Below are 20,886 nucleotides of genomic sequence, written 5' to 3' on the forward strand. Positions count from 1 at the left end.
CAGCCCCTTTGTTTATAGTTAAATTAATTCACGAATTAATTACAGTTCATTTTTATTGTTTCAAGGGTTTAATCTAATTTACGAAATTACATTGTTACGTATATGTAAAGCATTAACATTGTGGTCAAATGTTTCAAATAATGTTACCAAGTATTAGTATCATATATAGCCACGCACCGACTTTTCAACGTCATAAAAACAATTAAATATTAAAATTCACCGTTGCCTCTACTATCACCACAGTATACTATTTTTTAAAGCCAATAGAGCAGGCTTACGAAAGGTCTTATGTATTGACATTAAAGACGATTAATAAATTTTTTCCAACCGTGTTACCAGATGTCAAAATCTGCTATTTATCAAATCTTCTAAGAGCAACTTTTGTTTTTATGCCCCAATGTCCAGAATGTGTAGATTGGTCAATTCGCCAAAAGACTTTGAATTCTTTGCGATAAATCTTTTAAAAATTGGGAGTCAGTGCTATATAAGCTCCTGGGCCTCGATCATGATGGGAAGATAAGAACGTCATACCTTCACCTTGACGGTATAGTTGAAGATAAATTATCTCTAGCGATTACTAAGATACACTACCGACCCCCACCTTCAAGTTTTGGGTAGGTACATCGATATGAAACAAGAGGAAGCGAACGTCACAGTACACGTATCTACGCACTTAAATGACATATCTTCAGTATGACGTCATAGTTGAAGATAAAATTCTCGTGACCGATTACTAAGATACGCTACCGATACCTTACCATCAAGTTTTGATAGTACATCGGTTTGTACCGACGTGTCTAGAACCCTTCGATACGTTTATCTAAATATCAAAAGAGACAAAAAATTTGTTCCACCGAGCAATTATGATATTCATTTATAATATTCATTATCATTTTTATAATATTCATAACAATGGCCCTGTATAAATCATCCATAATAATAGTGTTCTGCGTAATGATGAAATTCATCGCTATCCTACGAGGGGAGGTGAAGGTTTCAGACTCCCAAAACAAGAATCCAGACAACTCAAAACAATCTGTTTTATAATGGACTTACGATGTTTATTGAGTTGCCTGCAGAGATTAGGGATGCTAATTCTGGGTCTATCGCATCTTTTTTTGGGATGGCGATGGTTTTTGTTAAAATCAAACATCTATATAAGTAGATATTTTCATCGGAAAGGGTCTGTAGCTCAATCACAAATAACTATCGACGTGTTTAAAACATGCTAAGCATTTGAGCGATCACAATGAACAATAATGAACATGCTTAAGTTATCGCTGTCATAAGTCAACGCTCGTGTCGGTTCGTTTTTTTATCTTCCTCGTATTTACGATTTATTTAAATGCAGTTTATTGGCGAAAAATATGCGTTTACCATAAAAAATAAAACAACATATTGCATTTTCAAAATAGTAAAGAGTATCTTATACAAAAAAGCGAAAATTAAATTACAATTACTATGGCTATTGCTTTTCTTGACATTTAGCTTGCCAACCGCCGCCTAAATGCAATAAATAGCATGACTACGAAAGAACGGCTAAAAGGATCTACGATGCGAATGTTGATGGATGCAGAAAATGAGGAATGCCAAGAAAGACCATGGCACGAGCAAGTTCATCAAATACTTGAAGATGGACATGTCAAAAGTAGGAATAATCGGCGTGCGTGCATGAGAAGATGTATGAATGTAGAGGAAGCGAGGTCTGTATACCAAGATAGAGTAATATGGCGTTTTATCCTCTCTGCCTACCCCTACGGGGAAACGGCGTGATGGTTTGTTTGTTGGTTTTTTGTATAAATTATAAATAAAAATAGCAGTTTTGGAATAGTTTCCACATTTACACCGGTGAAATTCAAATATGTGATTGCGCAGCAGGATTATACGTCGCGAAACGTAAATATTTTGACCTTTAATATTAGGGGTTCACGGATGTTCCATTGTGATCTCGAATACGATAAACAACCTAGGTGGGAAATTGTTATCACGTCGCTTCTTAGCACGTCGATATTTGTGATTGAACTACTGGATTTAATTACAATGTTTTGTTTTTGAAATTATTTTTGTATGTATATTATTTATTTTATTTTATTAGTACAACTCTCAATACATTACAATAATGAACTTATGACGTATTCAAATATCTTATTCCGCATTTGATTTTCACATCCGAACGTCTGTCATGTATTCATTTAAATTTATGCTTATTTTGACGTTTCGCCTGCCCGTGCCGTTTCGATGCTCGATACTATGACCATAAATAATAGTGTATTAAAACTTGCTAAGCAGGGGCGGCTCGTGGGACGCAAATTATACCGAATATATGATAATTATTGTTATTGATACTGGTATGGAAATGATAGACATACGGACGAAAAGTGTGATGCTGCTTGATACGCTGCGCTGTTTGAAAATTTAACATTCTAGTTTATTTGTGAACATTATTAGTGGAACTGCAGCATCGTTCCCTTTCCGCACCGAAGGGTGCATAGGGCACTGCATTGGTAATAATAATAATAATTATGGATAACTTATATAGCGCCATTTTCGTAATATAATACCTCAAGGGCGCTTTACAAAGTGATTTTAAAAAGACAAAAAAATATTTTTAACTTTTTAATTTAAGAAAAATAATGTACGTTTTCATATAACTTTTTCACCACATGCTAAGAATTTATTCAAATGATTTAGCCAACGATGACACCAATCGCAACATATCTCGACAGTTTTTGCTACATGAAGGTAAGATGATTAGTCTTACGCTTCAGGTGCCAGTCCAGGAACAATAAAATACGTAAGTGAGACGTACGCTTCCCTTTGTTTTATATCGATGTCATCGTTCCCTTTCCGCACCTAATGGTGCATAGGACACTGCATTGGTACTCCAATCGCAGCGTATCTGGATCATTTTTGTTACATGAAGGTAAGATGATCAGTCTTACGTTTCAGGTACCAGTCCAGGGACGATGAAACATTCTAGTGTGAAAACACTCATTTAAATCAATATTTCACATCAACCATGTCTGGAATCGAACCCGAGACCCCTTGCATGGCAGGCTAACGCGCTGACCATTACACCACGAGGCCGACAAGCCTCGTCTTTATATCGATGTACCTACCCAAAACTTGAAGGTCCGGTCGGTAGTGTATCTTCGCAATCGCCAGAGAGAATTTATCTTCCCATCGTAATTGAGGCCCAGGAATATGTCTGTATGCTTCTTATTTCCTTAAACTGAACGGTTCGGGCAGGCAGGAAGAAATTGCCGGAAGGCAATATATATGCCCGCCCTTGTATATAAATAAAATGTGTATGTATATTCAGTGTTAAATAAATACTTATAATATTTATTTATTTATTTATTTATTTACGGACAAAGTCCATTATAAACATTACAATTAAAAGAAATTTTTACAAAGGAATAAAAAAATATAAGGAACAGAAATAAGCAGCAAAGACAGATGATAGATTTTTTAGATTAAGTAAAAAGCATAGGCTAACTATACAGATTCTTTAGCTGATTTGTAAAGAAAGACATCCTTACACCATAATAATCAAGATCTTGATGATCGTTCACCCGCCTGATCATTCTGGGCAAAGGCGACTGTGCACCATAATTGGTCCTGTAGTGACCGAGGAAAAGCATTTCATTATTTCTTAGTCTACGGGTGGGAACGTTAAAAAGAATCTTTTGCAAAATTTCAGGGGCATCAATGAGACAGTTCATAATTTTATACATGCAGATTATATCTGCAATGCATCTGCGTTTTTCAAGACTTGATATGCTTAAAAACCTCTCCATATCAGAATATGAATAGTCTCCTCTTTCCAATCCCATCTTCCATGCAATTTTTCTTATAAAACGATGTTGAACTGATTCAAGGCGCTTGATATGAACAGCATAATGAGGGGACCAGATTACAGATGCATATTCAAGAATAGGGCGAACTAAAGAGCAATAAAGTGTTTTAAGTGTAAGCAATATTACAATTGACACAAAACCGGTCATTAAATGCGATATTATACCTCAAGTATATAGAGCAAGTGTCATTTTCTAAATGACATCCTCTTTACATCGCTAATGTCAACACAGTCAGCTGTCAACGGGCAACCCATTTGGTCCCGGACGGTCGGAAGGAAACAACAAAATAAACACTGCCGGGACGGTAATGGGTCAACCTTTCAGAAAGGTTACCGGGCGTGTACTTCATACTTTTCTACATCAATGTTATCGAACGTTTGCAATATTTTTCATCCAGTAACAAGAAAAATATGATTGTGATAAGTATTTACCATTTACTAAGCAATTTATACAAACAATATATTTTTAAAAATTTTATTTTATTAAAATAAACGGCACTTAGTGCCTTTTACATATTAGTTACAAATAAAATTAAATATACATACATGTAAGCATAAGTAATACAGAGCATTTAAAACAATATTATTAATCAACAAATTAAGAAAGTTTAAAAAAGATAAACTATATAAAAGAATAAAATATTACCAGTTATAGAATTATCGATAAAAAAAAAGATGATTTGGTATTAGAAATACTTTGAACCAGTTAAAAAAACTAAGAAAACAATTTACCACAATTGGCTACTTTACGCACTGTGTAACATTTTTTATTGTTTATTCAGATAAAAAAATATAAGTATGCAATAAATACTACTATAGTCCTGAAAATGTAACATGATTAGAATGACATTTGTCAGAAAAAGTGACGACATAACTTTGTAGTAACGTCATAGGAGTTATTAATATTGACATACGAAAAATCTTTTGTATCTGGCGTGTTAATTTATTTTTTTAATACAATGCTTAAACCATAAATCAACATTAATATATAAAATCTGCTTTAAAATTAAAAGGAAACTAAAATATACCTAATTATTTACGACGTTTTTACAAGGTTACATCATTTGGCAAAAATGTTAGAGATGGGACAAATTGATCGAATAAAAGAATAATTCTTTTGATGTTGCTCATGAAAAAAGTATAAATGTCTCATTTTTGGTTTGTGAAGTTAAAGAGCTCACAAACATCAACAGATGAAAGAATTGAAGGAATATAGATGTTTAAATATAGGCAGAATGGTGAATGTTACACAGTGTGTAAAGTGGCTACTTAAACCAGCCATTGACAGGTCATAAGCCCTGTAGATGCCTAGACTTCTATATTACCTTCTCTTAAATGTTCTTCATCTCTGTTGTAAAATGTTAATATAAACAGCTCCCCAGGGAGTTGAATCCAGTCCTTGTCTACAAAAATTTGGACAAACTCAAAATATTGTTAACTTTAAAAATCTTAAAAATGACGGCAAAATGGATTGTTTTTCTTAACCCTTTCATACGTCCCATTTTATTTATTATACGAGACAAGTGCCTTTTACAATATAAAATATAACATAATGAGTTCAGTTTAAAAAATAAAAAAACAATATTTAAACATGGATATATTTTTATTTAGGAAAAACAACTGTTTTTATATAAAAATATAAAAAGTATCACATCCAGTCCAAAGTTTTTCACAAATGAGAGAACATATAAAAACATATATAAAAAGAAAAAAAAATCATGATAATTATGTATTTCGTATGTCAGCATACAAATGATATAAAAAAGTCGGTAGGTATATTATGAGCATAACCTGAGTTCACAGCGAAAAGTCAACTGTTATTTAACATAACATTTTTTAAACATAACTGATATGATAATATGAATGAAGGGAAAAATTCGTGGCCGCTATTTTTTTTATTACTTTGCTAATAGGAAAATTTTACTTTTTTTACAATTTTAAAGTAATAAGGGTCTTTGAAATACTGTAGAGTAAAAAAAAATTATTAGCGGCACAAAAAATGTTTAAAAGTTTATAATTTTGAATTCTTACGAAAATGGTCATCGCATTGGCCCCGCCCCGAATACGTCACGATTCGTGTTAATTTTGAACTTTGTCGCGTTTTTCTGGCGACATGTTTTTTTATGATTTCTTTTTTAAGTTATGTATGAAAACCAATATCCACAATATCCATATTGATTTTGAAAATACAATTAATTTTTCTCAATACATTTCATATATTTTTACCAGTATTCGTAGTATGTGATATTTTCCTATCGGTATTTAGATTTAGATTTCTAATCTTTTTTGTATGAATAAGCTGTGTATAGATATATTTTTCCTGACAACATTCGAGGTCGTAGGATATCGGCAATGGATGTAATAATTATTGTATCAAAAACGGGTTATAATAACAATATTCAAACGTGCAATATCCGCTTTATCTGTGTTATAAATTATGGTATTTTGAATGTGTATACCTGTATACACCGTGTTGCAAAACACTGAGCCTTTTACAATTGATTTATATGTATATTAATGTTAGTCAATATTTGTGTTTAACCACTTACCGACTTTTTATGTCTACCGGTTTCGAGACGTAACTGTCTCTTCGTCAGGACACTCACCACACATGCAAATACTAAAATACACTTTCAAAATAATATTCCCCTAATAAATAATCAACTGTCTAAATTTATTTAAACAGAGAGGGAAAACATTTTTGAGAAGGGAATATGGAAGTCTAGGCATTTACAGGGCTTATGACCTGTCATTGGCTGGTTTAAGTGGCCACTTAACACACTGTGCAACATTCATCATTCTGTCCATGTTTGAACATCCACATTTCTCCAACTCTTCCATCTGTTGACTTTTGTGAAGTTAAGGAGCTGAAACCTTTATCACGTAGGTGAGATTCATCCGGCTGAACCAAATCACCTGCTAAATAACTCCCTAGGGAGGAAACCCAGCCAGTCTGCAAGCATTTGGACATACTCAAACATTGTTGAATCAACTATCTTTTCAATATAGCCCACTTTTTGATTTAAAAATTAACCAATCGTGTAAAGTTCACGTCAACCTTAATTGAATTTAACTTTATTTAAAACTTCAAGTACAAAGAATAAGTACTTTGGCGGACTTATTGCTAAAAGCAATATCTTCCAGCCAACCAAAAAACAGACTGGTCAAAAAAAGAGATTGGTCAAAATTTTGTTCTAAAAAAATATAAATATAGATCAAAAGATACATAATCGTACATATGTTGAAATAAAAAACCTGTTTAATTAAAAATAACGTCTGGTTTTTTAATTGGGAGATAAGGCTTGCACATATTTACATTAGTTTTAAAAAAAGTACATTATGTTAAAGATATTAAATGATGAGAAATGTGGGATCAGATAATGAGTTTGGAAGGAGAGAGAAAGAGGAACCAAAGAAAGGAAAACAGGGATTAAAAAAGCAGTAAAAACTACTACTTTCACTGCCCCTCTCACTGTGCGTTTGGCTAATTATATAGAGGGCCTTTGTCAGATATTGTCATTCATTTTCGTGACCATATTGTAAACGCGAATGGTAGCAATAACTGTCTTTATTTGCATCATAATAGCCAATATCCATTACGGTATTTTTATAAATGTAATACAGATTGGAGCATTATTATCATTATTTTTTCATTTCTTAACTTCGACGCCCTTTACACTGGAATAATTCACCAAAAGATAAATCCCACAGTCATGCATGTCCCAATAGTAAAGTGGCACCGTGTGATTGTATGACACTATTTATTACAATCACGACATCAAATTACGTCATACTTCTTAGCCACTTTTTGTATTTTCAAATGCCTCGTTTTATTCGAACGAAAACTCATAATTAATCAATGATTATATAATATTAGGTGTTAACATATTGTGTAAAGGTGTGTCCATTTTTTCCTAATTTAAAAATGAGCACTAAAAATACAACCAGGTCTACCGCCGCATCCTCAAGACGCTCGTTATAGGAGGCTGCCGCGTCCGTTCTCGGACTTCGATGTTAGTTATAAAATCGAACTATCTTATGCCTAATATTCCTCTCCAGCACTTACTCTCAAAACTCGGAAGTTTGGTGTTCTGAGCTTTGGTAAGGCCCCAAGATTCACACCGATATAGGAGTACTGGTAAACGTCGTTTTACGCTGGGGTTCCGTTCCGAGAGACACCGGCATAAAAAAAATCGTCGTAAAATTAACACAAAATAAAAAATATATATATAATGGAAGATATAAGGTAAGGTAGGTTCCGTGTCAAAATTCTAAGAACAATTTAACATGTTTATTTAATACATATCCTATATACAAATATTTAAAATAAATTATAAATGTATTTAATAAATACAATTTAAATTCGTTTACAAAATAAATAATAATCTCTTGACATACATAATGTTTTTTTTAAAATAATAAATACTAACTCTCCAGTTCGTTGGTACTAAATTAAATTATCACGCTTTTTTTAAAAAGCATCCAATTTCATTTGCTCTGATTGTTGCTTCCTTGCAGAATCATAGCATAAACTACGAACATTTTAATATTATTTTAATTTTAATAATAATAAAATAAAAAAATAATCATTCCTTTTTATTTTTCTTAGCTAACGAAAACTAACTCGTAAATAATTTCACACACTCAATAGGCTGCTCGTGTGCACGGCCAAATAATAAAATAACGTGTAAAAGTGTGTCTGCTATAAGAATCGCGGCGCCTACCGTCGTCTGGTGTCGGCCGAACCGGGGAGTCCTATGCCGGTACCAACCGGCGTAGTTGTAAATCGGCGTAAATCGAGCCGTCGCAAAACGACGTTAACCTCTACTGGCATTATATAAGCGTTGAATAATCGGCATTTCGTTTTGACCGAGTATAGACTAGAGTTCCAGACAACACGCACCATGTTATAAGTTGCTCCAGCAATTCCTAGGCGGGTTGCGAGCTCTTTGTGGATGCTTCCATCCTCAGTTATGTGAACTTCCAAGTATTTAAAGCTGTCAACTTTCTCAATCCTCTGCCCATTATTATAGAGAGGCTGATCAGGGTCAGGACAGGATTTGTTGCACATAATCCGAGTCTTTTTGAGTATTTTTTTTTTTTATATGGGCGTTGTATTATTTTTTACCTTGCTTATAATTTACAAGGGTTATATTTCAAAAAAAATAATTTCTGCAGTTAAATTACTTTAAATTTTAGCTAAGTTTTTGGGATCAGTAAGGATATTCTAGAGTGGGCCAATCAGGAACTTCTCAGCATTTGCTCATGTGGAGAGGAAACCACTTAAAACTCTTCAGGAGAAGCCGGCCTGTTGGCAGCAGTCAACAGGCCTGCCGTTCCACTAGAGGAGTGTTCGGCATTTTGTTCCCTACTTTGGTTTTTTTATATTAAGACCCAGATGAGTAGAGTTTTCTTGCAGTTTGTCAACATGTCTGGTGATGTTCACATGCTCCACTTAGGAGCTGATGTGGAAAAAGAAGAAAAAAGTCAAACAAAATGGTAAAGGTGATACGTCATTCGAAGTAAAAATTTCTACTTTACAAGATATATTATTTTATTTGATTACCAGCCTTCAAAATGGAATGTTAAGTAGGCGAAAGTAAGCATCTTCGACACCTCATTCTGTTCAGGAACTAAAGCTGTCAAAGCTGATCGCGATATTTGAGCAGTGTACGGTGAAGACGCTATGAATGAAAGGACAGTTCGTCGATGGTTTTTGCGCCACTAAACTGAATAAGTCAGCAGATAAATAAATAAACAAATCTTTTTAAAAATTGTGATTCTGAACCCTTAGCATGTCGTGCCTTCGTTTTGTAAGTTCGTTCGTATCCCACGCATCTAAATGTATACAGGACGAAACTAACAAATGATTTTCCTCATTTCAGACACATCGTACGAGAAGGCTTGCCGCAGCGGCGGTGCGGCGGCCGAGAGCGGCGCGGGGGGCGGAGGAGCCCCCGTCACCCCCGCCGGGAGCCCCTCGCGCCTTGCGGCCTTCTTCTTCTCCAAGAGATCGCTGCGGGCGAGCCCCCTGAAGAGGGCCCGCAGCGCGGCCAAGCTGGCGCCCAGGGCCCCCCTGAGATCCTCGCGGTAAGAGAAGAGATATTCATTTATTTATTGATCACCTTATACATATACAATATATATACTTGTAAGGGCGGGCATATTGCCTTAAGGCAATTTCTTTCTACCTACCCAAACCGTTCAGTTTGAGGAAATTATTACATGGACATATTCTAAAGCTAGGGTTTCCTAGGACAGCGGTGCCCGTATCTTAACGGCCGTAGTGAACGGTGATGCGGTAGGCAGCCGTCGTAGTGGTGAATAAAGAGTGGTTTTATTTTTTAACGGTGTTATCAACACCATTTTTATAGGAAACCACTTTCTAGTCACCGTTACGACGGCTGTCAACCGCATCACTGTTCACTACGGCCGTTAAAATACGGGCACCGCTGTCCTAGGAAACCCTAGCTTAAGGAACAACACTGAATCTTGTAATTTTATACAAAATTGAAAACAAAAATTAACTAAAAAAAATAAAAAAATACGATACTATGAAGAGAGGAGAGGAGCTGGGAAGGAAAGAAGAAGGAGAAAGGAACAACTAAAATATTTATTTAGTGACATTTCAATCTTGATTTAAATGTAAATAAAGAAGGGCGTCTCTAACATTAGTGGATAGATTATTCCACAACTGAGCAGCTACAACTTAGACTTTTGTTAATGTGTTGTTATTGTCAATATTTGGGGTATGTCCAAATTTATGTATCTTGAAAACCAATCGAATAAAAATAAAATATTTGGTCTATAAAATCATTAAAAAAATCATTTAGGAGTTTCAAACTCAAATCCTTTCCCCCAAGGAAAATTCTGTTTCTGAATGCTCTGTGGGGCTATTATTATTATTGTGGATAATTTATATAGCACCATTTTTGTGAAAATCACCTCAAGGGCGCTGTACAATAAATATCCCACCACGTCTTGCAGCTACATAGCGCATTGACGGTTGGGATTCAAGTTCCTCGTTTCCAATAACAGATAGGAGCTAGATTACATCATGTCTTGCAGCTACCGAGCGCATGGACGGTATGAAGCCTAGCCCCCATTTACAATATTTATAAATTGAATTTTGGTTTTTCTGATTATTTTTTCAAAATGGTTTACAAATAAGTTCTGGCTTACAACATATCCCGCAGCTACAGAGTGCATAGACGGTTGGAATTATAAATCCTATTTATGAATTTTAAGTTTGAAATAATTTGATAGTTTGTAACAATGATTGAAATAAAAAAAACATACATTAGCAGAGTAGTAAGTTAGTCAAGTGTTCAAAATAAAAGGGGTTACTAATTATGTGCTGGCAACGCTTTTTCTACCCCCCTAGAAAGCGTTCAGAATCGCATTTCTGAACTTTTCTCTTGAATTTATTATATAAATAAAACACGAGTGATACTTTAAGCCACAAATTTGGAATATCCAGTGACCGGTTTCATCGCTTTCGCGACATCTTCGAGACTGGTCCGAAGATGTCCGAGACCGAAGATGTCGCAAAAGCAATGAAACCGGTCACTGGATATTCCAAATTTGTGGATTTAAAGTATCACTCGTGTTTTATTTATATAATAAATTACAATGAACTTCCATCAAGAATTTTCATTTACAAACTTAACTGTTTTTTTTTTCTCTTGAAAATTAATTTTGTGCTTGAGAGCTTAATACACTCTTCCAAAATATTATACACTTGGTGTAATAAAGGAGACGTTCCTTCGAGCTAAAGGCATGGTTTTGGGTATTTTATCCATCCTAATATGAATGCGAAAATGTGTTTGTTTGTGTTTCCGTCGCGTCTCAACGGAGCAACCGATTGACGTATTTTTTCGCACAGGGATAGCCAGAGAGGCGAGAAGTAAAATAAGATACTCATTTTTCACCCCGAATTAAAAAAATATAAATATATCAGCAAAGAGCAACATTATTTGAAAATTAGTAAGTGGTAAGGTGGAATGTCAAAAATAATCAATTTGAAATTAATTCTTTACATTTTTATATTGACTTGCTTTATCTATGGTCAGTTTGATTTGCTTTTCGCTTTTCGCTTTGGTTTTGTGAACAGAATAACGATACCACGTCGCCATAGACTAACGGATCGTCATATTTTTTCGTAGTGATAGTTGGATGACCGGCAATTGGTACAAGCTACTTTCTATCTCCAAAAAATGTGTTATTTCATCGACATTCCTATTGATAAACGACAAAACTAATTAATTATTCATTCCACCCTATGTGGAAAACGTAGCCAGAGCAATTCCCAAAGTAGTGGAGTGATATGACTGAACTTAGAGATTCCAAAAATAAGTCTCGCTGCGGCATTCAATACAGACTATAGGCGAGAAATTTTATTCATTGTTTATTATCTTCAAATGTAATTTTTCTTAAGCCTCGGTGTTCTGTGCTGTAAAATCACCAGGCCTAGCCTGTTGCAGTGCAGATAAGTAAATACATAATATTGATCTCCAAATCATCAAAACGTCCCTGAAATTGAGATAAAAGATGACCGGTAGCTCAATCACAAATAACTATCGACGTGCTTAAAAACATGCTAAGCATTTGAGCGATCACAATGAACAATAATGAACGTGCTTAAGTTATCGCAGTCATAAGTCAACGCGTGTGTAATCTCTAAGTCAACGCTCGTGTCGGTTTGATTATTGTTTTCCTCGTAAATAAATACGGTTCATTGATGAAAAATCGGCGTTATATTATAAAATATAATACAATATACTGCATTTGCAAAATAGTAAGGAGTATCTTTTACAAAAAAGTGAAAAATTAATTATATTTTTTTTTTATTACTAATGTTATATTTTGTAATGTGTATTTATGCTTCAATTTTTATTATTATCGGTATGTTTTCTAATTTATAATAATTATGTCTCTTTTCTTTACTATTAATGACATATTTTCTAATTTACTTTTATGATTAAATTTTTATCATTATTACCTACATGTTTTCTAATTTATATTTATATTGATTTTTTCTAATGTTATTATTATTCTTTGAATTTATTAAGCATCATTTAATGAAATAAAAAAGACACATGTAAAAAAGAAGGTCCTTCATAAACACAGGAATTTCCTAGCTAGTCGGGACCTGAAACAAAGAAACTCTGTACATTTTAAAACTGTGAAATACATTAATAAATAAATTACTATGGCGACTGCTTTTCTTGACATTTGGCTTGCCAACCACCGGCTAAATGCAATAAATAGCATGATAAAAAATAAATAGAAATAGCAATTTTGGAATATTTTCCATATTTACACCGGTAAAATTCAAATATGTGATTGCGCAGCAGGATTATACGTCGCGTAACGTAAATATTGCTGTTCCATTGTGATAGCGAATAAGATAAACAACCATGGTGAGAAATTGTTATCACGTTGCTTATTAGTACGCCAATAGTTATTTGTGATTGAGCTACCGGTTTCCTTAAATAGATTTATTTGCAAATGTAATAATCACTATATGCCCTTAAGAATTGGATATTATTATCTACCTGTGACCCTTTAGGGTACCTGGCTGATTATTTGATAGTTATTTGTGATCGAGCTATTGTTGTATTGTATGATATTTTTCTGGCATAAGCCATCTCAAACTGAAACATCTCACCCCTCCAGGTCCCACGAGAGCCTGCTGTCCTCGCCGCTGTCGTGCGGGGGCTCGGTGCGCGGGGGCGAGGTCCGCGCCCTGCACGCGTCTCTAGCCGGGCGGCCGCACTGCTTCCTGCTGCGCCTGCCCGGGCCCCCGGCCGGGGCGCGCCACTTCGCCTGCGGCTCGCGCCTCGAGAGGGACACGTGGATCCACAGGTTGGTAACACGCATGAGCTCGTTCAGCACCGACTCCGTCTTGGAATAAAAACGAGTGTAAAAAAAATACAAACTATAAACAAAAGCGATAGCGAATTCTCCTAAAATATAATATTTTCAGTAATTTAATGCGGTGATTATTTGCAAAAAATGGTACTAATGATTTATCTAAAAATATAAGTTTGTACAATTTAAAAAAGGGAACAATACTTGAGTTTGTCCAAATTTTTGTAGGCAAGGACTGGAAACGCCCTAAGAAGCTGTTAATATTAACATATTACGACAGAGATGAAAAACATTTTAGAGAAGGTAATATAGAAGTCTAGGCATCTACAGGGCTTATGACCTGTCAATGGCTGGTTTAAGTGGCCACTCTACACACTGTGTAACATTCACCATTTTGCCTATACTTGAACGTCTATATTCCTTCAATTCTTTCATCTTTATTTATGCGGGTGAGATTTAACTAATTGAATTTTTCACATACATACTAGGCAACGCCTGAAAATTTTATTTTATCAAATATCTTTATTAAAAGTTTTAAAGTAAAATGCCCACTTAAACCAGCCATTGACAGATCATAAGCCCTGTAGATGCATAGACTTCTATATTATCTTCTCTAAAATGTTCTTCATCTCTGTTGTAATATTAAAGTATAGTTAAGGTGATTCTAAACGAAAATATAAAACTAATTATTCACAGATGGCGCTTTTATAATTTTTCATTGAAAAATGACATTTTTACCTTTATTTTCAATGAAAATTTTACAAAACTTGGTTTGCGGAAATTTTACACTACATAGTATTATATTGTAACAAATACCATAACAATAAAATTACGTTTTTCATTTGTTTTGTACACCATTTTGTGAAAAGCAGATACAAAATTAGCAGTTCACAATGGAGTCCTAGACCCGACCCCGATGTATGGGAGCGAACTATGGACTTGGAATAACAGAGATGAAAGTAGGCTGAATGTTGTCAAAATGCGATCTCTCGGGCGACTGTGTGGTAAAACTATGTACGATAGATGCACAAATGTTGAGATCCGTACATTTTGTACGGCTGAGACAAGCATTATCGACAAAATCATGAAAGCAGCTCTGCGCTGGTTTGGACATGTAGAGCAAATGGGCAGCGAAAGAACGGCTAAGAATATTACCAATGCGAATGTTGATGGATGCAGAAATAGAGGAAGACCGACAAAGACATGGCATGACTGAGTCCAACAAATACTTGAAAATGGACATGTCAAAATAATCGGCGCGCGTGCATGAGAAGATGTATGAATGTAGAGGAAGCGGGATCCATATGCAAAAATATTTATGGAAAAACGGCTTCATGGTTTGTTGTTGTTGTTAAATATAATATTAATGAATTGCAGCCTCCGAGCATCTCTCCAAGCTGAAGGAGGCAACAATGTGAGAAGGACGGAGAGATCCCTTCGCCTCTATCTGCTAGAGGCAAAAGGACTTCCGCCCAAGAAGAGATATTACTGCGAACTCATGATAGACTCTACGCTCTATGCGAGGTAAGATATTACACTGGTTGGCATACTACCGTGGGACTTCAAGGTGAATATGTCGTATCCCAACTCAACACAGGGCTCTTGGCCTCATAGAGTAAGGGATACATTTAAATATTTTTTTAATAATGTATATGTATTTGTATGAATTAATTTTTTTTTTTTTAAATCCTTTCCTGTATGCAAAAACTTGACTGTCCAAACATTAAAATAAAATGACATAAAATCGCTAAGAAACGCGAAATTAGTACACCGCTTCAAGATCCCATTAGGAAGTAAAATGAACACTAGACAATAACTGTATATAAGTGCCAGAATATTATATCAGTTCAAAATCGATTTTTGAAAAGATAGGCTGGAGGTTGGGCTTATCCAGAGAGCAATATACGTATAATGAGTTAGAAACTACCTTAAATATATCTTCTCTTCGAGACCATCGAAATAAATCCGACCTTATAGTCCTATTTATAATTCTCAACTCACTCTTTGACGCTCCTGAACTACTGAGCTCGATAAAATTAAATATCCCAAGTAGAAACCTCAGACAAAACTTACTCTTTCATACCGATAACCATAGAACTAACTATGGTTTTCATTCCCCTGTGCCCAGAATTCTTAGGTCTGCCAACAAACATACCAGTCTTGATTTCTTTGATAACAAGTTGTCTTCTTTCAAATGATCGCTGAATCAAATTCAATTATAAACACCTCTCTCCCGCTTCCACTCCCACCAAGTCTACTATATACCATTGTGTCTTTCTACTTTCCTTTATAATATTTTTCTATGCATAAATATGTCCTTAAAAATAAATAAATAAATGTATATAGTCTTACTTAAACATAAATAATATAGTAGAGGAATATAAATAATATGCTTATTAATTATATAAAGTATCTAATATGTTTATATATACGATTAAAAAAAATGCTTGCTTTTCCATGTGATTTTGCGAAAAATCTCAAAAAATCCTCCAATCGAATTCCCAAGGTGGTTTGGAAGAAGGAATTAGTTTTCTCTTCCGCGCAAATAATAGCCACAATGTTTTTTTCATTGCAGAACGTCTAGTAAACTGAAGACTGACCTTTGCTTCTGGGGAGAAGTGTTTGAGTTCACCGGCTTACCGCACATCAGCGTCATTACCGTGGACGTTTACCGAGAACCGGACAGGAAACCGAGGAAGAGGGATAAAAGATTCCTCGTCGGTAAGAATACAGTTGTACTATAATTAAAATCTCTATTTAGATAACTTTTTATACACGATGGTGGACCAAAATAGTCGCGAGGAGATAGGAGGTAGGACTTCTGATCCCGCAGCAATCTCGGTATTTGCCAAATCAAAGACTTTTATTTCCTTATTTTTAGAAATGTATTTGTATTCTACTCTACAGGGTGTTCTTTAAACCCTGTCACATCCGAAACCACGATGATCAGTATGAGCAAGAAGACATATTGGCACATTAAAAGAATTTTTTGGAATGAAAAAAATTTCAAAAAACAAATTATCAAAAAAAGCAAATGGTTTCTTACTTCTGCAAGAGAGAAACGAGGGAGGAGTCTGATACACTGACAACCGTGCAGAAGTAAGCAACCATTTGTTTTTTTGAATATATTATTGGAAAATTTTTTCATTGTTTTAAATATTTTTTTAATATGCTTATATGTCTTCTTGTCCATACTGATCATCGTGGTTTCGGATGTGACAGGATTCAAAGAACATCCTGTATACAGCTTCAATTGAAATAAAATTAAATATCTGGTCTATCTTAGTGATAGTTTAAATCTAGAAAGACTTTCACCAAAAATATTGGCACAACACGTCTGAGTAGAAAACCCTCCAAATCCCCAATATGAACACCGTGCCAATCAGCCGTCTCTCTTCCAGGGTCCGTGAAGATCAGCATTCAGGAGCTCTGCGCGCGGCAGCAGAGCGAGCGCTGGCACCCGCTGGAGGGGGGCGAGGGCGCGAGCCTGCGCGCCAAGTGCCGCTACCAGAGCCTGGAGGTGCTCCCGTGCGTGCGCTACGGCCCGCTGCTGGCCAGCCTGCGGGACAACTACTCCCAGCTGGTCGAGTACCTGGAGCCTGTCATAGGTGAGCAAAGTAGAAATCACATAGTTTATAAAACTATCTAAATGTAAAACTTTTAGGAAAGGAAACAAATAAAGTACAACTGATAAAATCGTCTAAATCTTCCAAGGTTTTGTTTCAAAGTTAACTCTTGTATAATGTTTACCAGAAATGTAGCAAGTGTTTTAATCTATTTATTATCTAATAAATCATTAAAAATAAATAAAACATAATTGAATCTCTCTCAAGGTGTCAAGAGTAAGGAGGAGGTTGCGGGGGCCCTAGTGGGCGCAGTCAGGGGCGCGGGGGGCGCGGGCGCTGCAGCCCGATTGCTGGCCGCCGCCGCCGCCCTCGAGGTGCGCCGGGCCCCGCACGCGGCGCTGGCCTTCCGGGCCAACTCCCTCGCGACCAAGGCCACTGAGGCGTACATGAAGATGCTTGGGGAGACCTATTTACAGGTAACGATGTCATTCGCATCCGCAAAAAAGTGTTTTTTCCCGTGTATAACCCTGACTGCCAAGCTAATATTGAACTGCAACATGTCTCTGTACTCCAGGAGACGCTGTGGGAGTGCGTGAGCGGCGCGACGGGCGGCGGCTGCCTGTGGGAGGTGGACCCGGCGCGCGGCGCCGGCGCGGGGGCCAGCCTGCGCCGCCAGCGCGCGCGCCTGCGCACGGCCGTCTCCCGCGCCTGGCGCGCCGTGCTGGCCAGCGCGCCGCGCTTCCCGCCCGACCTGCGCCTGTGCTTCCACGCTTTCCGGGAGAAGTGAGTATTGCGCACCCGGCCATCTTTGATTACTGATTTTTCACCCTTTCTGAACTTATTATACGAGGATTGATTTATATGCACCACCCATAAAATTAAGAATAGTCCAGAAGGAGCGTAGAATCATATTTGAATACATCGGATTGTGTCCCACTATGCCAAAATCCCCCCACTATGCCTCACTTTCGCCGCGCGCATTATATCATGTTAAATAATATTTGATGTTTTAAAGATAACGTCGGTCAAATGTCCACCACAGAGTTGTTTAATCCGAGGTCCATTTTTCCTTAGTTCTCTCATTTGATGAGCAAAGTAGGGTAAAAAAATTTACTACCCTGGCAACGAAACGTCCATTTTGTTTCTTCGACAATCTGACAGATTATTATTCAATTTTTAAGTAATGCATTTGCTACTTACACATTAATTTGCTAATTACACATGAAATGTGATCCCATCCTGTTTCTTTAAGATCCTAGCAGTATTTCTCCACTTTAAAAGGACACAACACGGCATAGTTGAATTCAAATTAGGAGTTGCGTCGTCTATAAAGAAACTAATGGGTCAAAACGCAAGCCTACTCATTTATGAGTAGTTTAGTCGCCTTCCGTTTGATGTTCGTATGCGGTTTCTGGACTATTCTTAATTCTATGGCACCACCGCCGGCCTATTTTAAAGTAGATGAGAATAAAAATTGTATCGTATTTCTGTGGCTTGGGTCTAGAAGGGCCAGTGTCAGATTTCATATTTTTCTCACCATTTTTTTGGTCAATTAAACAACTTGTATTGACCGCGTGTGGTGTTTTAACCTCTTTGAGATCTTTTTTCTTATTTAACCATAGATTCTCATAAACTATATTTAGGGTAACATTTTTCATAAACATACGTCTCTGATCCACCTTACTTTTAAGGTCACCTAATTTAATAATTACGAGAGATATTGAAAAAAATCTACATAGATTAACTAGAAAGAATTTTTATTTGGAATTTAAACATACAAAAACAATTTTAAAAATTAATCAGAGCAGGCACAAACTACCACAATGTTTTTAAAAAAAAAAATTGCTTTGCTTTATTATTTACCTTGCTTATAATATACAAGGTTTATATTTCCAAAAGGGATTTTTCTGTCATTAAATTTCTTTAAATTTATCAAAACTGTTGGGATCAGGAAGGATTCACTAAAGTGGGCCAATCAGGAACTTCTCAGCATTTGCTCATGTGGAGAGGAAACCACTTAAAACTCTTCAGGAGAAGCCGGCCTGTTGGCAGCAGTCAACAGGCCTGCCGTTCCACTAGAGGAGTGTTCGGCATTTTGTTCCCTACTTTGGTTTATTTTACCAATCGCCTGCATTATATTGACCATGCATGATACTACCTCTCGTGTGAGTTCTTTATTACCTATCACCGATGGGATGTCGCGTAGATCTTCACCCAGGCTTCTGCATCGCGCCCCTAGCTGTTGTCTTTGAAAGCTGAAAAAGGGGCAATGCATCAACAGGTGACGGACATATTGAGGAGTTTCATTGTCGCATGGGCAGCTGTCGATCTCGGAGAGCTTGAAGCGATGCAGGTAGGTCATGGACCAACCATGACCCGTTAGCATCTGGGTGAGCTCGTAGCCAGCATTTTTCATTGTCCTAAAATCATAGGCTTGGAAAATGGTAGGGAAATACATTTTGGTTATACTTTCGGTAGTGTAACTCAGATAATGATCGTTCCAGATGTTCCTACTGTGATGTTCCATACACACTGCACGCCGCGCTCTGTGACTGTTTTATTACTTGAGGGTGTATGAGAGACGTGTGTGTATGTATCTAGGGTTAAGTAAAAAAGTGTATAGCATCATAAAATATGATCATTATTAATTTTGAGGGCAATTTTCAACGAGTTGTAAAAATCTTGTTATTATTGATTTATTTATACTTTTACATTGTTTGTATTATTTTTTTATACAGAATAATGTTCCCTCACTGGGGTGTCCCTTGCCGAGGGAAACATTTTACAAAATGTGAAACATGCCTTAAATTAGCTATTTAACAAAGTTAACATAATAAGAACAACAAAAAAAACGTAATTAATCCAATTAAACTAATTATAATTAACATAATAAACAATAAATAACTAAAATAATCATGAAAAACATAACCAATTTATATAGACCAATAGAACAAATTTCGTAAACAGTACACACATTTCAGATCCGTGTGCAACCCACCTCCACTATCCATTTCTTAATAGCAATTTTATAATGTGAGAACTTACTAATTGTCCTTATGGATAATGGAAGTAGATTGTACACTTTAACCGAGTAGTAGGCCAATCCTCTTTGACCGAAGGTTGTATTTATTATTTTATTTTTTTGCAGCATCAGGGTGGAGTATCTAGTAATTCTTGTATCTAGAAAATGGGGTTCGACGCAAAACGTGGGACCACCACACAGTTAATTTATTTATGCTTTGATTATTGCTTAATAAATATAATTGCTTATTTGTTAGGTTACGAGCAATGGAACGCGTGGAATTGGCAGATCACCTCATCAGTGCGTCTGTGTTTCTGCGCTTCCTGTGTCCTGCCATACTCTCTCCCAGTCTCTTCGGCATAACGCACGGTAAGTGTTGCACCTACCAGCTGTTCTACATTAAGGTGGAATGATAGGAAATTCGGGCTCAGTTAGTCGGAACGTAATAAAAATTACTACGTGGATGCATGGGAGCTCCTACCCAGTTGGAGGTGACAGAAGAAAACGATAATGTGCTTTGATGTATGTTTATTACTAGTTGAATTAACAGAGTAGCTGCGTAAATG

At 36.1% G+C, this 20,886-nt stretch overlaps 1 protein-coding gene across 2 annotated transcripts in view; it reads left to right on the plus strand.

Moving 5' to 3' along the window:
* raskol (Ras GTPase-activating protein raskol) overlaps positions 1-20,886 on the plus strand; it is a 102,563-nt gene that overhangs the window by 66,762 nt on the left and 14,915 nt on the right. For both annotated transcript variants that reach the window (XM_088243662.1, XM_088243663.1), the window contains 8 exons: positions 9,745-9,949; positions 13,538-13,726; positions 15,110-15,256; positions 16,308-16,453; positions 17,134-17,340; positions 17,566-17,774; positions 17,873-18,081; positions 20,577-20,689. In XM_088243662.1, coding sequence (XP_088099788.1) covers positions 9,745-9,949; positions 13,538-13,726; positions 15,110-15,256; positions 16,308-16,453; positions 17,134-17,340; positions 17,566-17,774; positions 17,873-18,081; positions 20,577-20,689 — 1,425 coding nt within the window. The remainder of the gene's footprint in view (positions 1-9,744; positions 9,950-13,537; positions 13,727-15,109; positions 15,257-16,307; positions 16,454-17,133; positions 17,341-17,565; positions 17,775-17,872; positions 18,082-20,576; positions 20,690-20,886) is intronic.

The sequence above is a fragment of the Micrasema longulum genome, unplaced genomic scaffold (genome assembly GCF_059751315.1).
Source record: "Micrasema longulum isolate JH-2025_06_02 unplaced genomic scaffold, ASM5975131v1 h1tg000224l, whole genome shotgun sequence".
In the NCBI taxonomy this organism is placed as follows: Eukaryota; Metazoa; Arthropoda; class Insecta; order Trichoptera; family Brachycentridae; genus Micrasema; species Micrasema longulum.